At 45.9% G+C, this 15,080-nt stretch overlaps 1 protein-coding gene across 1 annotated transcript in view; it reads left to right on the top strand.

The window, feature by feature from the left end:
* EPG5 (ectopic P-granules 5 autophagy tethering factor) overlaps positions 1-14,767 on the top strand; it is a 75,458-nt gene extending 60,691 nt beyond the window's left edge. Inside the window, exons 35-44 of the mRNA XM_054178110.1 lie at positions 1,251-1,354; positions 2,656-2,831; positions 3,520-3,705; positions 6,388-6,597; positions 6,731-6,875; positions 8,231-8,473; positions 8,910-9,129; positions 12,116-12,331; positions 13,246-13,360; positions 14,585-14,767. Coding sequence (XP_054034085.1) covers positions 1,251-1,354; positions 2,656-2,831; positions 3,520-3,705; positions 6,388-6,597; positions 6,731-6,875; positions 8,231-8,473; positions 8,910-9,129; positions 12,116-12,331; positions 13,246-13,360; positions 14,585-14,767 — 1,798 coding nt within the window. The remainder of the gene's footprint in view (positions 1-1,250; positions 1,355-2,655; positions 2,832-3,519; positions 3,706-6,387; positions 6,598-6,730; positions 6,876-8,230; positions 8,474-8,909; positions 9,130-12,115; positions 12,332-13,245; positions 13,361-14,584) is intronic.
* The last annotated feature ends 313 nt before the right edge of the window (positions 14,768-15,080 follow it).

The following is a 15,080-nucleotide window of genomic DNA, read 5'->3' as shown; positions in this document are numbered from 1 at the left end:
AATTAATTGTTGTCCTAAAAGCCATCCATACAGGGTTAAAGTTTTATTGTTACTTGACCTTTCTTTCTCCCCTAATTCCTGACTGTATTGTGACCTTCCATTAAACAACTGTACTGATGTAATATCCTTCAGTTACAGAGCTCATTCAGGAGTCCATGGAAATAATTACTCAATCCAAGTCTTGGAAGATTTGAATTTCAGATACAAGAAATGTAACCAAGATCTGTTCAAGAGGTAGAAATGAGAAAAATATGGGTTGCACTCAGTTTTGGAAGCACTCAAATTTGAATTTTGGATGCCCCTTTTTTTGAGTCTCCATTATACTGAAAACTCTGTGAAACAAAACATCAAAGCCAAACAAGTGCAACCTATGTGCTAGTGGCACGTGAAGCAGCCTTGGGACAAATCAGTCCCGTAGTGTCTTCATAGGGAGTGTTAGTTGTCATGATAGAGATGCAGGTTTTACCTTCTTTCAAAGCCAAAAGCTTTTGGAGCTGTGAGCACATCTCCAGCACTTAACTAGAAGGCTGCTGGCAGGGGGTATGTGCTGTGATTCAGCAATACCTGTGTCATGGTATTTAACTTACTTATGAATACCAAACAATCTCTGTTTACTCAGTGATAGTGTGGCATTAAAATACACATGTGAGGAAGGAACAGGCAGTCTTGGAGAGCTGAGTTAGAATGAAAGGACTGCTGGTACCTGCAGTGTTGGTTTGCTGGATGCTCCCTGTGATATTGGCTTACTACAGAATGTATCACAGAATGTTAGGGGCTGGAAGGGACCTCAAAAGATCCAGTCCAACCCCTCTGCCAGAGCAGGATCACCTATAACAGGTCACACAGGAATGCAACCAGGCAGGTGTTGAATAGCTTGAGGGAGGGACCCTCCACAACCCCCCTGGGCAGCCTGTTCCAGTGTTCTGTCACCCTCACAGTGAAAAAATTTTGCCTCCTGTTTCCATGGAACTTCTTATGCCTCAGCTTCCACCACTGCCCCTTGTCCTGTCATTGGGTGTCACCCAGCAGAACCTGCTCCAGCCTCTTGGCACTCACCTCTTATGTATTTATAAACATTAATGACATCACTCCTTAGTCTCCTCCTCTCCAAACTAAAGATACCCAGCACCCTCAGTCTCTCCTTGTAAGGAAGATGCTCCCTTAATCATTTTTGAGGCTCTGCATATTTATGGTGTGGTTATGATCCCGTAACTCAGCACTGAAGTTTGTGTTGTTTCATTTCTCTTAAGTAGCCAGCCCTGTTACCCTTGGTTAGAGAGTGACACTCCTGTAGCATCCACCATGGTCCACCTCTTCACAGATTGCATCAAGCTTTTGCATGAAAGCTTTAAAGGTAGGTGAAATCTATGCTGTTATAACATAGTGACACTTCCTGTTCTGTCAGACTAAAAGAGGTTTTGTATTTTGACTGAGATGTGGGATGTGAGGGGATTTGGTTTGTTGTTAACTTTGAGCCAAGATGATCATTGCACTGGGAGAATTGATTCCATTATTAAAGGCAGCATTTCACCCTGTCAGGGATGGATAATCATAGAATCACAGAATCAGTATGGTTGGAAAAGACCTCAGAGACCATCAAGTCCAACCTATTACTTAATGCCTCATGACAACTAAACCATGGCACCAAGTGCCTCATCCAGTCCTTTTCTGAGCACCTCCTGGGATGGTGACTCCACCACCTCCCTGGGCAGCACATTCCAATGGCTAACAGCTCTTTCTGGGAAGAACTTTCTCCTCTCCTCCAGTCTAAACCTCCCCTGGCACAGCTTGAGACTGTGTCCTCTTGTTCTGCTGCTGGCTGCCTGGGAGAAGAGAGCAACCCCCACCTGGCTCTAACCTCCCTTCAGCGAGTTGGAGAGAGCAAGAAGGTCTCCCCTGAGCCGCCTCCTCTCCAGGCTAAGCAACCCCAGCTCCCTCAGCTTCTCCTCACAGGGCTGTACTCCAGACCCCTCCCCAGCTTTGTTGCCCTTCTCTGGACACCTTCCAGCAACTCAACATCTTTCCTAAACTGAGGAGCCCAGAACTGGACACAGGACTCGAGGTGCGGCCTAACCAGTGCAGTGTACAGGGGCAGAATGACCTCCCTGCTCCTGCTGGCCACACTGTTCCTGATGCAGGCCAGGATGCCATTGGCCCTCTTGGCCACCTGGGCACACTGCAGGCTCATGTTCAGCCTACCATCAACCAGCAACCCCAGGTCCCTCTCTTCCTGGCTGCTCTCAGCCCCTCTGACCCCAGCCTGTAGCTCTGCATGGGGTTGTTGTGGCCAATGTGCAGAACCTGGCACTTGGATGTGTTCAGTCTCCTGCCCTTGGACTCTGCCCATCTGCCCAGCCTGTCGAGGTCCCTCTGCAGAGCCTCTCTACCCTCCAGCAGATCCAACTCCTGCCCCCAGCTTGGTGCCATCTGCAACTTTACTGGTGATGGACTCAATGCCCTCATCCAGATAAGCTCTTCCACTTGCTGATGTGGAGAATAAAGTCTTTAAGGGGCATGTTTTTTTCTTTGAATTTATTCTAGCTTAACTTTTCATTTATGGGTTTTCATCTTCAGAATTAGACTTCCTTCTGTAATCAGGCTTTTCCCAAATATTTATTTCCTGTTGTTAATTCAGCTGTTTTTCTTTGAATCTAGATAAGCTGTTGCCAAGTCACCATGGGGCTCTCTGGTTACATTTAATGCATTACTGTGAGTGTTGCACAGCCCCCAAAATGCCAGAGTTTATTCTCTATACTTTCCACACGGAGTTCAGAAAGCTCCCGTGGAAGGAAATGCATCCAGACCAAATGCTTATGGAAGAGTTCTTTAAGGTGAGTGTACAGCATCTGTTGAACTAAGCTCACAATCAGTGTTATCCTTGAAAGCAACTGGAAAGCTGGAGACAGTCCTTTTAAGAAGCAAGCTTTTCAAGTTAGTTTGTAGCATTCACAGCAGACTGATTCTTGTCTGTGAGCATTACTGAACTTCAGACAAATTTGTGGGGAATGGTAAAACTGACAGCCTTTCTATTCATTGCTTTATTGCTTATTACATAGATGTTTAGTTACAGGTAGTGTATTTTACTGTTACCATGTTCTCACTTCCACGCTGTCTGAGACAATGTGAAGCTGCAGACTGGTGTGGAAACGCTTCAGGATGTACTGCTTACCTGTGTAGGATGAGTTCTTGCAGGTCTAAACAGGTTCAGATTTTCTTAGAGTGAAGAGAAATGGAGGCAATCATGCAGCTAAGAGTTTGTAATGACCTGGGGTGGTGGTTGGGGGGTGTGGTGGTTGGGGTTGTTTTTCGGTGTTTTGTTTGTTCTAATTCACAATATTTTCCTGTTCTATGCTGGTTGGTTGAGAGGTTTAGAAAGGTTATGTGCAGGTCTAATGGTGGGAGGGCAAAATAATGAAGTGGCATCTGCTTCCTCCTCTGCTGACCTAAGATGGATTCATAGTTGCTAAGGAACTTCTCTGTCATTGTTTGATGTGTCTGTCATTTTTCCTTTCTTCCTAGATTGAAAGAGGCAGCCCCAAGAGTTGTTTCTTATTCTTGGGTTATGTTCTGTGTGAAATAAACTGGGTCAGTGTCCTTTCTGATGCCTGGAGTCCCAACCCTCATCCTCAGACTCACAACATGATTGTCTGCTTGCTGTATATGATGGTCCTGTTGGCAAAGGAGGAGCAACTTGTAGGCAAAGAGGTAATTTTTTTGGGAGATTCCTACCAGTCTGTCTTAGAAGATGACTAAGCCTTGGCTAGCAAGGGCACAGGCTATGGCTTCTTTCTCATTTGCTGAACAAGGAGCTCAGAATTGTGTTTTGCATAGGCAGAATACCCCAAGTAGTTACCCAGAGATGGCCAAGACTAATTCCTTATGTGAGGCATTTTATCTAATTCGTGTGGAAAAAACCCAGCTGCTACCCACTGTAAGAAACTTGTGTAGGTCCTTTGATCCAGCATTGGTGTAAGTAGTAAGCAAACAAATACAGTCAGTTTCCTGGAGTTACAGACTGGCCCTCTGGGTATTGGAAGGGGCAGATATGTTTGTATGTTTAATCAGTGTTTAAAACACTATTGATTTGTATACATAAAGCTGCTGCACAGTTGTTTTTCATTTAGGTTCAGATTTCCTGACTCTTGAGGCAGCCCTTAGTTAAAAATGCTTGTTTCCTTTTCTCTCTCTTGGTTTTGGAGAGCTTTAGCTATGAGCACATGCAAAGTAGAGGTACTATTAAAAACAATTTGTGTGCACCTATAGTATGTGCATATATGTTTATGTACCAGTTATGTGCACTTAAGTGTAAGTGCATATGTATTGTGCATGCCTCTGTGTACATACACATATTTATGGGTGTCTGGCATTTGCTCTGTTTAATTCAGGCACTCTGCTGCCATGAGAGCAGAAACAGCTATGACTCTGGCTTTTGAACCTGCAGCACCTGTGGTGCTGTGAGGAGAATTGGGAGGCTTGCTGAGTCCCATTAGCTCTGTCATAGCAAATCATGTAGCTCTCTGGTGTGCCTTGCTGCTTTCTTGAGTGGCAGCATCTAGGGAGGGTGGTAAGGAATCATTCATGTATGAAAAGCTTATGTCTAACTGTGTTGTACTGTGCATGCATTTGATGTTTTCCAGCTTTCAGGTCTTCAGCACTAGTCACACTTCAGGTTGATTAAGTACAGCTCAGCAGTGGAATTAGTCCTTGTGAAGTCAGCAGAACAGCTTGACCTGACTGTACTTTGTCATAGCTGTCTAAATGGAACATGTTTGTCTGCTTGCACATGTGTTCTCAGGAGTTACAACTAAGTGTTGTTCATTCCTTACTCAGAACTGCTTTTGCAAACTTTATTTCTTAACTGTAATTGCTCCCTTCTTAACTTCATATCATGTGATGACACGTCACAATAATGTAACAGCATGTCAAAAGCCAGCTATATCTTCAAGAAGCTTGGTGCTGTCTGCTTTTGAGTTACTGGTGACAGATTGCTTCACCTGTTGATTCTTAGGTTGAGTTTTGTTGTGCTCTGAAGGGGGATTTGATCATCTCTGATTCTCAGTGCTTTTCTCATTTATGGTTGTGTTCTAATTTTTGTGAACTGTTGGAATAAGAAAGAGAAACACTGGGTGTTAGGATGAACTTTCAGGACCCTGCTTTTGCTAAGAGCTTGTGGGTAAGTCTAGCACAGTGTCATTTGGTCCATTGCTTCTGGAGGACTCCCAAAGGGGCTGGGTAATCTTCAGGAGACCCACTTCACATCTGCCAACTTTCTTCCACTTGCAGCATCTTCCATCTTCCATTTCCTCTCAGGCATTAGGAGATGCTGTGCTAGCATCTCATCAGCAGACTTTGATCAACACTGTATTCCAGTTCAGGAAAATTACTGGAGTTCACTGCTTTGACCTGAATGTGTTTGCTTATCAGAAGCTTCTCAGGCTTCAAAACATACCTGTTTGTACACTGTATGAGTCAAGCTCAGGAATTCCCACTTAGCCTCCAGCAGTGTGTTAAACTGACATGCCATCCCTTGATTTTTACCTCCCAGAATGCACTTGTGACACCTTGACCTAAATCTCAGACTTGCTCAGCCCTGTGTTCCAGAGCATGAGCAACTAGAGGAGTACTTGATGTACAAGTGTCACATTCTTGTTGGTGTAGTCTAATTGGGGTTAGTTCTGGATCCTTATAATCTTGAGGTTGTGATGGCCATCAGCACAATTGCAGCATGTGTTCATTCTATGACATGTAGAAATCTCGGGCTTCTCAGGGCTTGGGGGTCCTTTTTGTATTGGCAGATGTGTACGAATCCCAGAGAGGAGGGTGGTAATAGCTGAGCCTAGGCTGCTGCTTCTAGACAGAGACTTCCATCTAGATGCTTGCATTGCCTGTGTGACTTGTGGACACTGTAGGCTGTTGTGCTGTTGAGGATGGTATTGATGAGAGTAAGCACTTGAGAAGATTCACTGAGTGGAAATTTGAGGGACAGGGCTTCTGCCTCTGGTTCAGCTGTGAACTTGGATAACCTTTTTGTGTTACTATTTTTTAATGCCTTTTTTCAAGCCTCTGCTGAAGTGACTTTACCTTCTAGGTTTCCATTTCTTTCCAGCTGTCTTTACATGCCTGTATGTCAAACTTTAATGTCTGTTGTTGACTTCTGTCCTTGGTTACAGCTACTGCAGCTATCGGAGTACTGTTACGTGAATGTTAGAAGTGAAATATGTATGTTGGCTTGCTGGTTGAAAGAGCAGCCAGACCCCCACTGATCCTCTGTTTTCTATGGAGTTCCTGCTCAGAGTCTAGACTTCCTTCCAATACTGAGTACTTGTGAATGTTAGTCTAAAACAGCAGAGAAGCTGGAGCTTAGACTGATGTCTTTTAAATCTTCAGGAGTCGCCACTTATAAATCTTCTTGGACAGACCAGCTCCCTTCCCTGGCAGCTTGTGGGCATTGCGTCTTATCAGAGCATCGTCAGCTACTGCAACAGTCACTACTCTCCCTCTGTTATCCTTGCTAAGGGTGCTGCAGCTGAACTGATAATGAAGCTCCTGAAGATCTCAGCAGGCTTTGGTGCATCTTCAGATAGTCACATCCACCTTGTAAGTCAAAATGGCTTCGCAGTGTCTCTGATCTGGTCTTGTCATGGGCAGAGCTCTGCTGTTGTGTGTTGCAGGGTGTGGAAGGGGTCCTAGGTATGATTCTGAAAGGTGTCATTTTAATCTTGATCACCAGGATGTGACGCTGAAATGCCAAGCTTACATTCGCCAGGTGGTTCAATTTCTCAGCACCTTAGAACAAAGTGGAAAGATTACCCTTGCAGCTTTGGAACAAGAAATGTCCAACTTGCTAGATGATGTAGTCATCTTTAATCCTCCAGGTTTGTATGAAAGAAGTGGAAAACTACTTTAAAGCTGTCAAGATCCTTTATTATACTGCATAGATCATCAAACGTCTGAGACTATGCAATTACTTGTGTTATTGTAATGTCTCCTGTATGGGTAGAAGGGCACATTGCTTAGCTTTGGTGATAGGTATAGATATATAGGTGGTATATTAGCACTAAACAAGGAACATTCCTCTGAAGAGCTGTCAAGAGTGAAAGGGGCAACAGAAGGAAGAGGGTCTGTGTTGTAAGTCTGGCTGGTGTACAGGAGCTCAAGGAGTTCTTCTTTTTACTGCCTAGTGTTTTTAATCCCTTTAAAGATTTTGTCACTTGCAGCTTTTTTTAACAGAAAGGGTTAGACAAATACACTCCCTTGGTCTTGAGAGATTGGATTCTAAGAAGGGGTTCCAAACTGCTCTGCAGATGGGAAAACTTGACTGTTGAAGTAGGGGAATTACACTCGTGCACTAGTAGCATAGTATCTCCATACCCACAGCCCTGTGAGGAGAGGCTGAGGGAGCTGGGGTTGCTTAGCCTGGAGAAGAGGAGGCTCAGGGGAGACCTTCTTGCTATCTACAACTCCCTGAAGGGAGGTTGTAGCCAGGTGGGGGTTGGTCTCTTCTCCCAGGCACCCAGCACCAGAACAAGAGGACATAGTCTCCAGCTGTGCCAGGGGAGGTTCAGCCTGGATGTTAGGAAGAAGTTCTTCATAGAAAGAGAGATTGGCCCCTGGAATGTGCTGCCCAGGGAGGTGGTGGAGTCACCATCATTGGAGGTGTTTAGGAAGAGCCTGGATGAGGCCCTTGGTGCCATGGGTTTAATTGATGAGATGGTGTTGGGTGGTAGGTTGGACTTGATGATCTCTGAGGTCTTTTCCAGCCTGGTGAATTCATTCCATTCTATTCTATCTTATGAATGCTGGTGGGAGCAGGCAAGTTCCCTGACTGCTCCTGCTGTAGCAAAGAGGATGCCCTTGACACTCCCGAAAGCATCTCCCTGTGAGCAGAGCAGGTTGTGTCTGTGTGGAGCCTAGCACCAGAACAAGAGGACATAGTCTCTAGCTGTGCCAGGGGAGGTTCAGCCTGGATGTTAGGAAGAAGTTCTTCATAGAAAGAGAGATTGGCCCCTGGAATGTGCTGCCCAGGGAGGTAGTGGAGTCACCATCACTGGGGATGTTTAGGAAGAGCCTGGGTGAGGCCCTTGGTGCCATGGTTGAGTTGATCAGATGGTGTTGGGTGATAGGTTGGACTCTCAGAGGTCTCTTCCAGCCTGGTTATTTCTGCATTCTGAAGCTGAATCTGGGTTCTGTGTCTCATTACTGAAATGTTTCTCTTGCTTCTGACTGTCAGATATGGATCTGCAAACACGTCATATGGCCCTCAGCAGCCTCTTCACAGAAACACTGATGATGATGAACAATTCCAGTGTTACCACAGCCGAGTCCCTGCAGGGGAGCCTGCGGCAGTGGATTGACAGCAAAGTGCATGGGGTGCTGGCAATGCCCCTTCTGACCGCGGCCTGCCAGAGCCTGGCCTCTGTGCGACACATGGCAGAGACCACAGAAGCCTGTATCACTGCTTACTTCAATGAAGGTAGGAGCCTCTCACCTGCTGCTGCTTGTCTCAAAAACTCAGCTCAGTCTTGGATATTGTGGTGTGTTAAAGTTTCACCCCCAACATTCACTTTTTGCCAGACCAACTCAGTTAGAAGCAAATGAAGCTGTATTTACAAGCACAGTCTGCACTCTGCAATGGAATGCAATAAATCTGTACCAAATATACAGGAGTTACAGTATTATACAGCTATTTACATTAACAAACAGCAGAAGGACACCACCACCCCACCACCCACCCCCAGCCAAGGACCAGGGGAAGCTACCAGCTTCCCCCTCCCTGCCTCTCCCCTTAGCCCCCTGTACAAAAGGGACAAGAGAAAGGAGCAGAGAAGTCTTTTCCAACCTGGTTAATTCTATTCTATTTGAGTGCTGCTTTCTCACTCTTTTCCTTTTCCTTTTGTTTTCTTTTATAGATTATCCTCACAACCAGAATTTAGGCTGGGGGCCTATACTTGCTTCTCTCCAGGTTCCTGAGCTAACTATGGAAGAATTCTTGCAGGAGTGTCTGTCATTAGGAAGCTACTTGACCCTCTATGTCTACTTGCTGCAATGCCTGAACACTGACCAAACTCTTAGCAATGAAATGAAAGTCCTGTTAACCATAAGCAAATGGCTGGAGCAAGTTTACCCAAGGTATTGAAGTCAAGGGTTCTGAGTATGCCTTGACTTTCAAGTGAGATTGTAGTTATTTAGGTAGTGTAATTAGGTGGCCAGGACAGTGGTGGAGTCCCCATTCCTGGGAGTGTTCAAACAGCACATGGACCTGGTGCTGATGGACATGACCCTTCCGTGCTGGGTTGAGGCTTGGCCTTGATGGTATTTGAGGTCTCTTCCAGTCAGGTATATTCTGTGATTAGGCTCATTTCACCAGGCTGCTGGATGAACTGGACAGTCCCTCTGTATCCGCTGTTAGGCAGTCTGCCCAGTTGTGCTGCCAACACTGATGGTAGTTAGGGTGTGCTGGGTTGAGGCAGCCCCCTCTCCCCACCATGGGCAGGAATAAAACACTCAGACAAACGGATTGCAAAAGTGATGAAAGTTTAAATAGAAAGCAGTGAATGTTACAGAGAACCCAAAGCGCAGTGACAAAGAAAGATCCCAAAGCAAACCCAGAGGCATCCCATTCCCACCTGAGGGTACACCCGAGACCCTCAGGGCTCCTTCTTCCCCCTCCCTTTGCTGGGCTAGTCTCAGCTGGCCAGGTCTGAGACTGCCCATCCCCCCGTGGCCTTGGGCCTAGCCAGGCCCAAAGCCAGGAGACATCTCCCCCAGTTACCGGCTGGTGGAGGAGGAAGAAAAGAGAGAAAGTGCTAGACCCCGTACTGGATCTTATAGTGGTGCAAAGAATTATGGTAGGAAATACACAATTTCCTGTGTCCATCCCTCTGGGCTGGACTTCTGGACACAGGAAGTGAACACACCAGGGGGGCACCCAGCTCAAACTGCAACACGCCACCCCTTATTTCATACCATAATCCTTGCACCTAAACACATCATCAAATCAGAAATCTTCTGATGACATGTCCAGCGAAGTCCACATCTTCATCTGGGCGTCCACTCAAACAGTCTCTCATTCAGGCTCAAGTGTCAGTCCATTCCAGTCCTTCTCCTCTCATTTAACGGAGCCTCCCGCGATGCAGAGTTCACTCTTCTGCGGTGCAAGCTCTTCATGGATCCGTTGGACATCCCGGTCACCTGGAAAGAACCTCACAACTTCTCAAGCAAACCTTTATTCCCATTTCTATCCACTCAGCGGCATATTTCCACCCCTGGGGCAAGCCAGTCAGAACAATCAGGCTCTGCTGCTTCTCCACCCCTCCAGGAAATAGCACGCTGAGCCTCTCTCACCACTGCACGGACCTATCCCAAGCCCAGTGCTGACCGCTTTCAGCCGCGGCCCGAGGCTCCACAGACGCATGCCACAGGTACACCGCCCCTCCACTGGGCGTTCGCGTACCGCAGATGTGGCAGAAGGAAGGTGGAGCCAGGTGCTAGGCGCCATTTTCGGAACTCGTCCGAAAACGTCGGGGAAGAGAACAGGGCTGGCCCCGCCGCCGCTCCGAGTGCACGGCCCGAGCCGCCGCCGCAGCCCGAGCGCACGGCACGGCCCGGCCCTCAGCCGCCGCAGCCCGAGCATACCCATCCCCCCGTGGCCTTAGGCAGACCCCCTCAGGTGGGAATGGGATGCCTCTGGGTTCGCTTTGGGATCTTTCTTTGTCACTTTGCTTTGGGTTTTCTGTAACATTCACTGCTTTCTATTTAAACTTTCATCACTTTTGCAATCCGTTTGTCTGAGTGTTTTATTCCTGCCCGTGGTGGGGAGAGGGGGCTGCCTCAACCCAGCACATAGGGTTAAACAGAAGGAGGAATTTTATTGAATTGAACGCTTCAGCTGCACTTTTAGTCAGGTTTTAGCCAGGGAGTCTTGATTTTATTGGCAGCCTGGATTTGTGCTCAGTTGACATTACTCCAGGCAAACCCTAAATGGCTGTGGATTCCACTTCCCAGAATGTCCACTAGGTGGAATGAGTTATGTTTGACACTCTTGAGGGACCTGTTCTGCCAAGCTGCTTAGTGGGGACTGCTCTGTAGCTTTAAACCAAACCTGAACCTAGCGTGCCCATGTCTGGGAGCCTGTATCACTGTAAAGCAACTTACTGAATAACAGCATTCTGGGGAGAAAAACTGACAACTTTGGGGTTAAAATGGCAATACTTTGTGCTTTAAGTATCTAACAACTGCACTTAAAGTGGGTGCTGGAATGTTCATGGTGTAGCAGATCTGGTGACTGCTTGTTCTGTGCTAATGTGCTCCTGTTTGCTGTGAAACGATGCTTTGGGGAAATGGACACTCAGGCTGGTTTTGATGTGGAAAGAATACTTCCACTGTTGTAGGTGTCTTGGTAATTTGATTGCCAGAGTGTGAAGGAGACAGCAAAGCTGCCATGCAAAGCAAATTAAACCTGGCTCTAAACATCAAAGCGGAAGGTGCCTGGGGTGGGAAGTGACTGAGCGGAGTAGTCTGATGCAGGAAGCTCGTGCTCGTGCTTCATGTGGAAAATCTGAGCTTGTTGACTTGAACTGCAAACTGTTTGAGGGGAGATTGAAAATATCCCAGAGGGAACTGCACTCTTGAGCTTTTTGTTGAGCAAAGCACAATGTTTCCTTTTCTATAAAATCATATTGAAAGTCCAAATGGTTGTGGAAACAACAGCTAGCACTACCTGAGGTGTTCTGTGGGTGAGTAAAGAGAGGGGGGAAGAAAGAGAGGTACAACTTAATGCCTTTCATACAAAGTCTTAGACAAGTTTGAATATTTTCATTGTTAGAGCTGCAGTATCATTTATTCTTAGGTATAGAGCTTTAAAGGAAGCATTGTTGATCCTCTTACAGAGACCCCTGAAAACTGCCTGCTGCTGTCTGCATCAAATCCGTAACAGTTGCAGCAGTTACAGGGGTGTGATAGCTGGTGGGGTAGTGTGGTTGTGCTGTTCTTGTATAGTAAGATCAGCTGTCATTAATTACCTCTCTGAGTTCTTCATGGGGCTAATGGGGAGGGATACAAACTTCTGAACCTACTCATCTGACACTTTGATGTTTTCTGTAAATCTTGTCTAAAGCTCAGCAAAGGAGGAGGCAAAGCTGTTCCTGTGGTGGCATAAAGCCATGCAGTTATCCTTGGTTCAGATGGAGCAAGATGACGCTGTGCTGGTCGAATCTGTCAGTCGGACACTGCTGTCAATCCAGAGCAGGCAGAGTCAACTGGCTGAAGAGAGATTGACTTCTGGAATACTTGGTGCTATTGGGCTAGGCAGGAGGTCGTCTTTGTCACCCAGGTAAGGATTGAAACGGCAGTAAATCAATTGGAGTCATCCTGTTTAAACAAAGTGCAGCCTGGATCCAGACTGTACAGTGCAGTGTGGAAAGATGTTTTGAATCCATGCTGTTACCAGATCTGTAATGTTGTTTGGACCCATTATGGCAAAAGAAGCATCAAGTGTTTTAATCTGGCTAAGATGTGAAGGGGAACTTCTGCACAGTTTCTCGTGCTGAAAGAAAATGCAGTTTGAAGGGAGACTCTTAGAGGAAAATCCTTTGACCTGGTCTGTGGAAGACTGTTCCATCTGACCTCACAAGAGTGTTATGTGATCACATGGACATTGCCTTCTCCATTTCAACGTTGTTAGTGTGTTGGAAGTGTTAAAAGAAGCTCCAAGAAGTATTTGTTTGCTTGTTGCTCCCTTTGCCTTCTAAAGAGAGATGCCAGGTTTGGTTGTTAGATACTAAAATAAAGCTCATCATGGAAAGAAAGCCAAGGGGGAAAAAAAAAAAGATAAATGTTTGTGTTGGAACCCCAATTTAACAAAGCACCTAAACGTGCCTCTAAAGACCACCTGGAGTGTAATGCTGTCGAAGGATTGCTGCCCTGAAATCTTACTTTTGTTCAGCTCATGCTTTGGGGCCATATTTCAATGGCTGTGCAATTAAACAGCATTGCAGGTACGACCTCAAGGTTTTGGCTTAGCTTGGAACAGATGCAGCATCTCACCGGCAAGGTGTGACATCACCCTCTGCTGTGTGTGGTGTCCTATTAGCTGTGTACTGCAGTGATCCATTTCATTGGAACGGGTTCTCTAAATCCTTCACTGCGTTCCTCGTGAGGTGCAGGAGACACAGAAGTTCTGTTTAGCTGCTGTTGAGGACTTGTAAATTTGCTGTCACCTTCTCTGTGTCCTTCTCCCCGTGCCAGGTTTCGAGTGGTTGCCCGCAGCCTGTCTGCCTTCCTCCTGGTGCAGATTCCTGCGGAGGGTCAAGTCCGCCTGAAAGCAGGGGCAGAGCCCAAGCTGTCACAGAGGGCCCAGCAGGTAGTGTCTGCCACTTGCTTCCTGTTTGACCTGCCCTCCTTGCATGCCTGCTCAGCTTGTGGGGTGCAGCTTATTTGAAAGAGTCCCTGCAAGCATTTCTTCAAAACAAATCCTGCTCTTAACTTGTTGACTTTTTTCCCATTCAGTGTTGAGTGCTCTCAAAGCTTTGTTGCTCCTGCTTTAATTTGGCTCCAGGTTCTGAATTTCAGAAGTAGCTTGTTGCTCCCATTTGTCTCCTCACTCTTTTGCTGTGCATCAGAACACCACCTTGGAATCTGCTGGAGATAAGGCCAGGTGCAGCACAGGCCAAGTGGTGATGAGAGTTTGCTGAACCGTGGCACTCAGACTGTGTGTCTGAGCCCAGCCTAAAGTGATCCTCTGTAAAACTGCTCATGCAGCTTTCTGCATGGGTATCAGTTTCTAGTCTTACACACTGAAAAGGTGCAGATGAATGTACATCTGCACACCCTGAGTTCAGAACCTTCAGAATGTAGCAGTCCTATAATAGAAGGACTTCAAAACAAACAGGAGAAAATAATGCTGCTGTAACTGCTCTGCTTTTGAGTGGTAAATGTTTGTTTGTACGAGACCAGGGTTTAAAGGCCCTGTGACAAACATTCCTTCTGTAGTGTGTGCATGGACCATGTTTCATTAAGTGTATGAGAAGAGGAAGGAGGAGTTGATTAGAAACCACAGCAAAGTAACTTACTTAGTACAACTTTTTTATGTTGAAGAAATGAATGAAACTGATCAGCATAGACTTTTCTATGTGTAATTTCTAACTTGACATTTTCTCTGTAATGTTATTAATAGGATATTAAATAAGTCAAATAATACTCAATAATAATCAAAATAATGCGTTTAAGATAGCCAAGATTATTTGTAAGAACAAGTGAATAGTTACATGTGCTGCAGTTTGTAGTTCAGGATAATCTCCTTGAAACCTTACCTGGACTTCACCAAGTAAATATTTGAGTCACAGAGTCCTAGCAAACCTTGACAGGACAGTTGTTGTTGATCTTGGGGAGAGAACAAGCTTGAAATAGATCAGTTGACTGGAATTGCTCTTAGAGGATTGTGTTGTACAAATACTTTGTTCCAAACACTCTGGGTTCTCTAGTGGATCATAGTCTCCTAGTAGAATTGCACACATGGTGGCTGATGAACTGGTTTGTCACAGACCAAAGTGCCCTCAGCTAACAGAATTGTTCCTTGTATCTGTAGGCACTGAACGCTCTTGAGGCTATGGCATCAAACAAACAATACATGGATTATCAAGGGCAGCTGTCCCAGGCTTCTCTGTTCATCCAGCACCCAGAGCACTGTCTTCGAGACGGCAATAACCTCCTGGCTCTGCTTATTAACACTCTCTACCCGGAAGTGCATTATTTGGACATCATCCGGTAGCACCACTGAGCTTGCAGGATCACCGAGCAAGGCTGATCACTCTGGTTTACAAATGATGTTGTTATTGCACAAGTAATTTTTACCCTTGGAGTTCTGCTTTAATTAAGTTAGAAGTGTGAATGGGAACTGCACACTGACAAGTTCTTCTCCTCTCTGAGCTTTTCTTTCTGTTCTTTTGATTTTTTTGGGTTTTTTTTTGAGGTCTGTGAAGTTGCTTAGTTCTTGTTAATTGAAAACACTTGAATCTCTTCCTATGTGTGGTGCACATCTGAGAGGAGATACCTGGGGATAATTGTACATACAAATCATCACA

Source organism: Dryobates pubescens, chromosome Z (genome assembly GCF_014839835.1).
Source record: "Dryobates pubescens isolate bDryPub1 chromosome Z, bDryPub1.pri, whole genome shotgun sequence".
NCBI lineage: Eukaryota > Metazoa > Chordata > Aves > Piciformes > Picidae > Dryobates > Dryobates pubescens.
The sequence above is the reverse complement of the archived record's forward strand: the minus strand, read 5'-3'. Positions and strand labels throughout refer to the sequence as shown.